At 42.1% G+C, this 11,900-nt stretch overlaps 1 protein-coding gene across 1 annotated transcript; it reads right to left on the minus strand.

Annotated features, from left to right (window-relative positions):
* Positions 1-11,039: 11,039 nt before the first annotated feature.
* Positions 11,040-11,687, minus strand: LOC133911191 (auxin-responsive protein SAUR71-like). Its single transcript, XM_062353398.1, has one exon. The coding sequence runs from the start codon at positions 11,610-11,612 to the stop codon at positions 11,310-11,312; it is 303 nt and encodes a 100-aa protein (XP_062209382.1). The 5' UTR covers positions 11,613-11,687; the 3' UTR covers positions 11,040-11,309.
* Between the last annotated feature and the right edge of the window lie 213 nt (positions 11,688-11,900).

Below are 11,900 nucleotides of genomic sequence, written 5' to 3' on the forward strand. Positions count from 1 at the left end.
ATATTAAGTAAAAGATCAACCAAGCTTTCGCACACGTTCTTCTCTATATGCATGATGTCGATGCAGTGGTGAACTTCAAGGTGCTACCAATACTGTAGCTCCCACAATATCGATCTATTCTTCCACATGCCGCCAATATCCTTAGATTTTTTACTCCCCTTTCCAAACACATCATCGAGATCTTTAACCATATTGTGCACCTCTTGACCACTATAGGAAAAAGTCTATGTTCTAGAGACTACTTTTACTTAAAAAACTCTTATTATATTTATTACTTACTATCATCGAACCCTACTTCTACGATGTGGATGCAAATAGGGTGCCTAACGGCGATCCTGCAACTCACATCTGATACTCATAAGCAAAAATATCCATAAGAACCAAAACTCCAAAATGACCTAAACGACACTACTAATTTATCTCTATTATTCTAACAAGGGACTCCCTATCTGGTAGATATGGTGGGGTTGCAAGTTCTCCATTTGAGTCACTATTTGGGTACAACTGAGCTAGAGAGAGGTATGGAGCGAGCTCTCTTTCTTGGGGCCGACACTAGTGCATGAGTGAATTAACACAAGCGGCGTCGAAGTGTCATGTTGTCCTCTTTAGCTTCTTCCAAGAGATGACGAACCTCCTTCAGTTCTTGTATGGTGTTCTCATAGAGTCGATCCAGGGCGATGGTGAGTTGAATTTGAATTTGGAGTGTGATATTCTCTTCATCGCAGTAGCATTGGACTCTAGTATCCAGGCTTGAGTCATCACGAACGGGGACGTAGCGATACAACGAGTCCTTAGTTGTTGCTCCATAGTCCAGGCACGCGCGGTAGAGGGCTTGACGGTGACATCTCGTATGCCTTCTTCGAAGCCAGATCTCTTTGTTTCCGTGGTGTAGGTGCATGAAACTCTGAACTCTCCCTTGTGTGCGCGGCGTTCATAAACGAAGACGGTGACAGACAATTATGTGCGGTTGGCTTGCCCTATTCCTTCGTACATCAGCTTCTTTTGGTGTCCCAAGTCGGTAAGTAAGGCACATAGGATCCTTGGTAAGATCTCTTGGCACAATTCATTGGAATGGCGATCTTCGTTGAGATCCGACTCCATCAGTTGGTTTGAGCACAAGAGGAGGATAAGTAAACCTTACTATAAGAGAGGAAGGTAAGGGGTATTTAAGCATAGCTTTTATTCCTTCCAAATTTTTCTCTCTTTAGGGTTAACCAGCTATCTAAGATTGTGTTTTGGGTCGATATGGCTCTGATAACACCTCTGTTGAGACCGGTTCAAGAAACAAACCAGTCTCATCTATGTGCTGAGCCCAAGAATCAATGCCAACACATAGTGACTTCATTGATGATAATAATTACAATATCCATACTTAATCGAATTAACCGTTTTACAAAATTGACCTTCAAGGGTTGAAGGACCAAATAAACTGCATCGGAACTAAATGAACTACGAAGACTCTAATCCTTTACGACTCTTCCATAGGCATCATCGACGTAGAAAGCATCTTAGAACGATCCATCTTTAGCCTACTCCTCGATACCTTCTCTAACTGAGTGTTTGGTAATAGCAAGAGTGAGCACTTGTCGTACTCAGCAAGTTGTGAAGGAAATAGTATGCATACGAAGGCTTCATAAGAATAAGGCTAATATGGCTCTCTTGAATAAATCAGCATTTAAGTAAAATATTTGAAAAGTAATAATAATTAAGTGAATAACAATCCACCTCAAGATTCTATCCATCTTAACTTAACCAACTAACCAAGACCTTAACCCAAAGTTTCATCCACTAAGGTCGAATCCTCAATCATAGTTCCCACCACTATGATTGACCATCCTGAACTATGATTCCCACCATAACAGTTGACATGACTATCCAAAACATCAAGTTATAATCATGGTAGGTTTTTAGTGCCGCTCTTGATCATGAGCACGGTTGAATATTTAGTTTTAATTCTGCAGAGGTTGTACTTTATCCACAAGACGTTTCATCCTGTTTTGTCGAGCATCTATAGGCCAACGGAGAACTCTTACGCACTACCGAGGTGTGCGCTAGGAATCAACTACAAAGTCTTTACAATGCCCCTTTCAACACATATCTACCCACTAAGGTTTCACTGCCGCGTGATTCCAGCTCAACAATGGAAACCCCCTCTTGCGCCTTTCGGATCCAAAGACATCGTCCATTCACCGCTCTTCTGCCTGGTTTATACTATGCTGAGAGTAAACAAATTACTTGGCTAGGTCCATCCTGTACCAAACTTATGGTTGTATTGTAAACATAGAAAGGTCACCCCACGAACTGGTCCTTAGATTTGAGCAAGATTATCACTTCCCCAACCATACATCTCATCATACTACCTGCTTAAATCCCTATACCATGTTATACAAAAATTATTCCATCATATTTTATCATTGCTACATAGGACTATTATCAAGTTCGTGGAACAATTATCATGATTACCATCCCAAAGCAAGGCTAAGCATCATCTACCCATCCATAACCCAAAACCAAACTATGATGACAAGGATGATAAGGGAAAAACTAGGGTAAAGCGTTACTCTTGGGACTCCTAATAAATTATTAGCATGTATATTTATAAAACAAAACATTTATGAAATTGGGATAAAAATTATCAAGAACACAACTTGCTTTTACTAAACTCAGTTGGGTCTTCAAAATCCTGATCCTGCAGACCATCTAGCTCCTCCTAAACGTTGACGTCTACTCGCAACATACATGGAGAAGCAACAACATATAAACACCAAGATCTAAACATAACCAAATATCACACAACAACCATCATCATATGAAATTATTCAGCGAAAGAACGGGTCAGAACGAAACTACGATTGATAAATTATGATTTCCTAAAGATTAAAAGAAGACTAGAAAGATTATCTACATATGAAATTATGTTGCTAGGAATTTTCTAGAATTTTCCAAAGCTATCTATGATTTTTTGGGATTTTCTAGATTTTTTAGCATTTATTTGAATTATAAAACTATATAACACTATTAAATAGAATTAAATAAAACTATATAACATTATTAAAAAAATTAGAAATTAATTTACTAATTATTATTATTATTATTTAGAATTAGTTTTCTACTGAAAAACTATTTATTGCATAATATTTACTATTTATGATGTTAGCAAAATGATTAAAACAAATAAAAAGAAAATCAAAAGCTAATTGGGCACGCTGACTAGGCACTACAAGCTGAGGTGGCTTGACACGTAAGCCAAAACGTTGACGTGGCCAGGTGATGTGGCAGGACATGGCTGACTAGGATTATGACTTGACACGTGTCGAAGGGGTATGAGGGGCTTTTAATCTCAACTCTTGGTCTCGGATCAGATGGCTCACGTGCATTGGCTCTCATCTTGGACAAAACAGAGGCGGCAGCGACGGCTTCCGCGGCGGCACGATGCTGGAATATCACTAGAACAGTGCTCTGGTGACCTATTTACTCCAGTGAGCGACGGAACAGGGTCGAGGAAGCACGAAGATCATACCTAGGGGAGCCTCCAGAGAGGCGGGTGACAGCACACGGCGGTGAACTCCTTCGGAGCTCGTCGGAACTCGGGTTTGGGTGACAATTAGCGGTCGAGATTGCTTCGGAAAACTCCTTTGTGCTCCTGCGATTCTTGAGAACTCCTCGGTAGCAGCTTTCAGGCTACAAAGGTCGAGATCGACGGCGACGGCCCTCTATTTCGATGCAGTGGCAAAAGAGTTGCTCTCGGCGACTCGTGACACTAGACCAATGGATTGCTCTGGGACGCTCTAGGAGAGGGGTATATGGTTCGTTATATACCTGTGAGAGATTGAGTTCTTGGGCGTCTCGGCTTCGATTTGAACGACGGTGGAAAGCACTCAGACTCCGACTTGAACTCCAATCCATGTGGAGATATGGCATACTCAACCAGGATTCTTGCTTATCCGTAGGCTAGCGAGCTCTATATCGTCTTCTCCATCGTATGCGGGTCGTGCTTCATCCATGGCTTGTGGTTGGCTCGGTTTCTTCGACAACGTAGCTCAGGTGTGTGAGAGAAAGTGGAGGAGAGAGGAGCTAGAGATAGAGGGTGAAAGGTGATCGGGTTGGCGAAGTGGGCTACAACCCAAAAAAAGAGAGAGGAGAGGGTGATAGAGAGATGGTGGCGGGCTAGGCTGGCTGGATTGGGCCGAAATAGAGAGAAAAGAGAAGAGGGGAGTTGGGCTTCTGCCTTTAACACTAGAGGCTTTTCTTTTTTTTCTTTTCTATCTTCCCTCATGTATATACACATGTATGTATAAATACAGCGTATATACCACCTATATACTTATATTAGCTCACATAAACAAGCAATCAAATATATACACATATATACACTGAAGAATTATTTAGCTTAGCAAATTCTTTTATTATCTTGAAAAAGTTTTATATTTTTCTTAGTTTTATGAACTTGGGTTGTTACAACTATTTTCTTAGGATTGAGATTTCTTCTACTTCTGAGGGCTTCTTTTTGTCCCAAGTGAAGTACAGTCAAGATCTTATTCATCATGCTTCTCTCACTGATGAGCACACTGTTAAGACTCCCATTGAGCTTAATCTTCAGCTTTATTCCACTAATGGTGAGCCTCTTTAGTATGTTCCATATGAGTTTCACTTGCCTGATTTCTTCATGAAGATACAAAGTACAACTCATCACATGTTCTATCTATCCAAACTCAGTGTGGTTGATCCCACATGAGTTTGAGAGGGGTGCTATTTATATATATATTCTTGTAATATTATCACTGTGCATGTGTATATATACTGGCTCAGGATCTGCAAGGAATATAAGTTGTTATTTCTAATGTCGCTAAGGTGAACGAACGAAGAAGGACATGAGCATAATTAGGCTTAGTTTCTCTCCCATCAAGAAATGTTTGAAGCTGCATAGGGCCGCAAATTTCATAGCAAGAGGAAGGTGGACATATGAATAGAATTTCTTGGAAATCTAGGTTTGTTGATCGCTATGGTAAAGTTGATTGGGAATTGAAGCCTCTATGAGTCAATCTGGTCCATCCACTTTCGATCCAATGGCTCACAGCGGGATGAATTCACAGTCAGGTGAAGTCACCTGAGTTCACTTGGCTATGAAGTCACAGGATCCCGTTTCAGATGAGCCGAGGTTCCCACACCTTCACAGCGGATGGGAATTGATGGCAAGTTGGCACTTATTTTGACGGACATGAGTTGATGGCAAGTTGGCGCTTCTCTTGACGGACGTGAGTTTTCTATCTGGCTCGTGCACAGAAGTCCACAGCTCTCGTAGCCAGTGGCGGATGCAACCTCTTCGTAGCTAGTCGATCTGGAAACACAAGATTAATGTAAACATAAGAGTAATATGAACACAATACTAATGTGAACTCAAGAGGTTGAGCACACAACAAGAGAGGCTAGGCATGTAGGATCCAAAGGGGTAGTCTAACATGCCCTGTAGTCTGAGCGTTGCTGGCACGAACGTTTAGACTGGATCTCAACTCATTGAAGATGGAAGTAAACAACCTTTGGGTGAAGATGTTGGTGTACTACAATGAAGTTAGAATGTGGAGTATACTGATGTCAAGGCTCGTTTAAGGAACAAACAAATCTATGTGTTGAGCCCAGGAATCAATTCTAACACATAGTGACTTCTTTGATGATAATTATTACAATATTCATACCTTAACAAATAAATCATCTTACAAAAGAGACCCTCAAGGGTCAAAAAACTAATAAATGCAACGGATCCTAAATGTAGTCTTCATCTTTATAGGAAAACTCCACGTGTAATCGATGTAGAACACCTCCCTAGAGTGCACTTTCTTTGAAGTCTTCAAAGTCTTCCCAACTAAGTGTTTGGTGATACCAAGTGTGAGCACATGTCGTACTCAACAAGTTGTGAGAAAATTAATTTGTGTATGAAGGCTTGACAACAATATGTCAATATGTCTCTTTTGCATAAATCAGCATTTAAGTAAAAATATTTGAAATGTGAGAAATTGGTTAAATGAACATCATTAAATAACCTCTAACCTCAAGATTCCAACCATCTTGACTTAACCACCAACTGGCTACCTCAAGTCCTCAACCAACGTTCTCACCATCAAGGTTGACCAACACAACACCTCAACCATGCCTCCCACCACCAAGGTTGATCAACTATCAAACCACCTCAACCATAATTCCTACTATTGTGATTGACTAACACCTCAACCATGGTTTCCACCACCACAGTTGACCACACTGACTATACCATCAAGTTCTAATAATGTGAGGTTTTTCTTGCCTCTCGTGACCATGAGCACGACTAAATATTTAGTTTTAAACTCTACAGAGGTTATAAATTTTACCCACAAGCCATGATTATCCGTTATGTCCATGTTGGACAAACACTTACACACTTCCGAGGTGTGTGGTCAGGAAATCACTACAAAGCCTTTGCAATACCCCTCTCAGCATGCGCATACCAGCTAAGTTTTCACCGCCGCGTGAATATACCTCATCAATGGAATCCCCCTCTTCACTAACGGAACACCCTAAAAGTACATTCTTTAGTTCCACACAACCATATGGTCTACACAATGCTGAGGGTAAGCAAATTAATCGGCTAGGCCCACCTCATATTAGACTTGTAGTTGTATTGTTTACTCAAAAAGATCACTTTACGAATCAGTCCATAAAAACTAACCTAATTGGGACACTCTATGAAACCACCTCATATTTGAGCAAGTGAAAAGATCAGTGATATCCTAAGGGGGTGAATTAGGACACTCAAAAACTAACCTAATTGGCTCCAAAAACTTCACAAGATAAACCTATATCAATTTCTATCTAAATGTGCACTAGGTTTATTTAGTGTATCTATGCTACCGCTCAAAAGGTTTACAACCTATAGTCAATCCTAGAAAACTATTCTAGAAAAGTAATGCACAAAGGTAGATTGCAAGAATGCAAATGCGGAAGCGTAAAGATAGTAAAAAAATAAACTCGGCACAAGGAATTTTTATATCATGATATCGATAGCATGAATGCCACCCTATTCCACATTGGAGCTCCACCAAGGATATGCTCATGGTCGCCAAGACTCTTCCGGCCATGACTCTTGAGTCACCAAGTCACAAAGATAATGTTTCAACCCGGATGAGCCACTAAGCTACAAAGGCAAGGTCTCACCACTAGCCTCTCTTCCGGTCACTTATCACCATCTTCACTTTGGAGCTTAAGCCACCAAGGCAAGGGTCTCCACGTCCTTACACCACCAAGGCAAGGGTCATCGCTCCACACCAAGTCGGAGAGTCAACAAGCTTGAGCAACTTCGGCTCAAGGTGCCGACGAGTCACCAAGATTCCAAGACACAGGCATACCACCTGATAAAAGCTAGGATCACTCTTTGATCCACTCTCTTGGCAATAATCACCTAGCAACAATTTCTTTAGCCTATAAGTACTAATCACTCACTAAATATGTGCTTAATTATCTTGAATGATCACATTAAGCACTTTTGTGGATTATATGTCTTCTCAAGTATCTCTATATTTTTTTGGACTCCAGCAGCATGCCACACCTTCAAATGACTGAGTGTAAGTGTATTTATAGCCTCAAACCTGCCAACTAGTGTTTTTCGAACGGCTCAGACAATCTGTTAACACCAGATGATCTGGCGAGAATAGTAGTACTAACACCGGATTATCCGGTGAGAACAGTAGTACTAACACCGGATCATTCGGTGAGTACATCTCTAGAAACTAGACGTTGGAACCCCCACCAAAAGCCTCTGTGAACACCGGATACTCTGGTGTATACTTTATCTCAATCAGCGGACTATCCGGTGAGTTATCCTGAGCTAGACCACACCACTTCTTCTTTGTGCAAAACACTCCGGTGTAAGCCTCCGGTGTACTTCCTAAAAACACTAGATCATCCAATCAGTTCATCTTCATTCTTCGTCATTTGGAATCACCTCTGCAAGAAATGCTCCAGTAAAGCCTCTAGTGCACTTACTTTCCATCACCGAACCTTCTGGTCCGTTGTTCCCTGATCTTCAACACTTGCAACTCTCTGGGCAAGAATTGCTCCGGTGTATATCTTTTTCATTGATCATCGGACCTTTCGGTGAGTTCAACTTCTTCTGTCTTGAGCTAAAATACTCCGATGTGCACCTTCTTCATCAACACCAGACTATCTAGTGGCATCTTTAGTTCTACTCTTCTCTGTAGATAAAGCTCCGGTGCTATACCTTGCTGAGCACCGGACTATCTGGTGAAGTCTTCAGTCTTCTCTCTCCTTTTGTCAGAGATGTTCCGGTAAGTTCAATTTCTTCTACACCGGACTATCCGGTGGGTTATCTTCTTAGGACTTGTCCAATTTAGTTCATCTTTGTCCCTGCTGCGGTGGCTTCTTCATGTATTACATCCATGAGACCTACTAAAGTATATACTTGATAAACATATTAGTTTCAACGACTATGTTGTCATTAATAAAAAAATCACAATCATGACCTAATATGACCATTTTTGCTACAGTAAGACTACTACAAACCCAACCATACATTTTGTACTAGTCTCATCATACCACATGCTCAAATCCCTACACCATGTTGCAACAAAAAAATATACCATCATCTTTTATCATTCTTGCATAGGATCATTATCATATTTGTTGAGCCATTATCATGATCAACATTCCAAGCAAGGTGCATCATCTACCCTTCCAGTTCCAAAACCATAACTATGACGACAAGGATAATAAAGAAAAATTATGGTAAAGCCTAACTATTGGAATTACCGATAAATTTTTAGCATGCATGTTTGTAAAACAAAATATTTTAAAAACTGAGATAAATATATTCCAGAACACAAGTTGTCTTTAATGTGCTAAGTTACGTCTTCAAAGTCTTGGTCCTGTAGTCCTTCTAGCTCTTCTGAAATGTTAGCATCTACTCGTAACATACGTGAAAAGGCAATACATAAACAACAAGATTCAAAAAGAAACAAATAGCACATAACAAACAACATCAATAATAAGATCACACTTTTCCGAATATTTCGGCGAAAGAACGGGTCAAATTGGAGCCATGGTTACCAAGTTATGGCTTTCTAAAGATTAAAACATGGCTGAAATATTATCTATAGATGAAATTATGTTTCTAGAATTTTTCCAAAGTCATCTATGATTTTTTACGATTTTATATGGTTTTTCTAGAATTTTTTAGCATTTATTTAAATTATAAAACTATGTAAAAGCATTAAACGTAATTGAATAGCATTATAAACATTATAAAAACTACTTTCAGAATCGTTTTTATTCTAGAAAATATATTTAATGGAATTATTCAACTAAAGAAATGGAAATAGATGCAAATACGCACTCTTCCCTTCGCCGGTTGTGTATGCTCGTAAAGTTATATAGTACTATCAGAAAAATTATTTATCAAATAAAACATTATTTGTATTATTAACAAATAGATTACTATTTTTCCACAATTACTAGTATTATTAATATTAAAAAACGTTAAATAAATCATTAATAATTTATTTACTAATTAAAAATAAATGATTATTTATACAGGAATATTCGAATTATTTTTCTACTAGAAATCCTAGCCATTGTGTCAGTAGAGATCTATATGACGTCAGTAGCATGTTTTTAAAGAAAAAGAAAAATGTTCTGCTAATTTGTAATGACACGTCGGCAAGGACGCTGATGTGGCAAAGTCATATGGGATATAAGGCCGATGTGTCCAGCCAAGGTGGCACTACGATGTGGCAACTTTGCTGACTTGAGTTAAGATCGATCTCACACGTCGACATAAATTTGGACGGCGGAGATTAAATCAATCGAAGGGGTAGGCCCACCCTAATCTCTCCCGTACAAACACAATCGAACGGCAGAGAGCATACCTTTCTATTCTTCGGTGGCAAGGCGACAACGCGGGTCTCGTCTTGCGGCGGCGCTTGACCGGCGCGGACCCGATCTGGTTCTCTGATGAATAACTCACTCCGGTGAGCAGCAGAATCCACTCAGTGGTCGATGAAGATCTCATTTGAGTCGCATGCGGGCGTCGGTGAGCGGTACAGACGTGTGGCGATGGTGCGAGGCAGTGGAGGTCCTCGGGACCTCCGGCGGTGGAATCACGCCGAAAACTTAGGGGAAAAGTTCAGCATGACCTGAGGTGGACGTATGGCCGGATATATACACCCAGAGGTGAGGGGGAAGACTAAATCGTATCGAACTAGGGTTCATGGTGGTCAGCTTATCTCAGATTGGTCTGCGCGGTTTGAAGCGGTGAAGCTTCGGGATAGAGACCCAAATCCATCACGTAAACGTTGTGGACTCCTTTAGACTGCTCCTAGGTGATTTCCCTTTCGCAACAGAATGAATTCGGTGTTGTATCCATTGTCAGGCTGGTTTTTTGGACGGGAAACAGAGGGACTTTATCTCGCGTTTGGATTCCTACCTCCCGAGGATAAGAGAGGTTTTAACTACGGGAATCCTATCCAATCCGTCTAAAAAGCTTCTAGATGCCCCTCCTAGTTGAACCCGAGGCGGATTGGAGTGCCGATCCATGGCTGCTTCAGTGTCAGACGGAACACTGAGTCCGGATAGAGGAAGGGGACGACGCTGACCAGTAGGCTCGACTGGTCAGAGGCAGAGAGATGCGATGCGCGCCTGGCGGGTCGGGCTGCGGCTGAGTCCTAGTCAAGCGAAGAGGTGGCGGCCTGCTGGCTTCTGCGGCCCGGGGCTGCTTCAGCCGGAAAGAGAAAAGGAGTAGGACGGGAAGGAAAGGCGGGCTGCGGCTAGATACCTGGGCCAAGGTGAGTTTGGGTTTCCCTTTTTTCTTTTTAGCTTTTCCCTTCTTGTTTTTCCTTCCTATGCTTAAAGATATATGCATATATATCTATATACACAGTGTATGTTGGCAATCAAGACTGTCATTAATGTATCAAATAATGGTGGAAGTAATTGGTCACGGAATTATTGTGTATATTCAAGCCATAAGGTGCTACGTATATATAGTATGCCATGGCTAATGACAACATAAGACTAATATGAATACAATACTAATGTCATCTCAAGAGGTTGAGCACACAGTGCGAGGCGACTATGCGTGCGGGAACCAAAAGGGCAGCCTAGCACTGCCGATTGCCCACTCGTTCAGCAAAAGATTTGGTCGATCTATTAAAGAACAAATGAATCATCTATCTGTGTAGAAATTAATGTTGATGTATAGCTTGCTCGCCGCGCACGGGGGCGCGTCCTCCGCCTCCTCCGTCGTCAAGGCCTGGCCACCTCGTCACTCACGCCGAGCTGATCCCGCATCTGTGCACGGCGCCGTCGACGACCCGTCGGAAGTGTTCCGCGTCGCAGGGGACCCGCAGCACGCCCGGCTGGCCGTACCCGTACCGCTGCGCCGCCATGTCCAGCAGCTCCGCGATGCTTGGGTCGCTGAGCAGCCTCACCTGCACCAGCACGCGCTCGCCCTCGCCTTCCTGGCCGCCGGCGACCACCGGGACGTGCCCTCTGGGAACCTTATCCTCCTCGTCGGCGCCTGTCCCGCGACCGGGCGACAGGCCGCCGCCGCTCTTCTTTCTCCACACCATGGTGCACGGGTGCGGTGTTAGTCCGACGAGATTGATGGTGTTGGAGAGCGGCGGGCGAATGATCCGATGGCTTCTTGTTCGAGCGAGAAGTTGCGGGATTTATAGGGGGATAAAGCATGACTGCGTGACATGACGAGCGAGTACGTGGGTTCGTCCACGTGCGGTCGTCCTCCAGATCTGGATTTTTTCCGTCAGTTGGAGGCTTGGACCATCTCTTTCGACCGATGGGATTTCCCGACCTGGGTCGTGTGTAAAAGTCTACAACTTGCAGCCGTGCTTTTTTCTTCA

This window comes from Phragmites australis, chromosome 3 (assembly GCF_958298935.1).
Source record: "Phragmites australis chromosome 3, lpPhrAust1.1, whole genome shotgun sequence".
Classification (NCBI taxonomy): Eukaryota; Viridiplantae; Streptophyta; class Magnoliopsida; order Poales; family Poaceae; genus Phragmites; species Phragmites australis.

Excerpts from the sequence above, each read along its gene's own strand:
- LOC133911191 (XM_062353398.1), bottom strand. The coding sequence starts at position 11,612 with ATGGTGTGGAGAAAGAAGAGCGGCGGCGGCCTGTCGCCCGGTCGCGGG.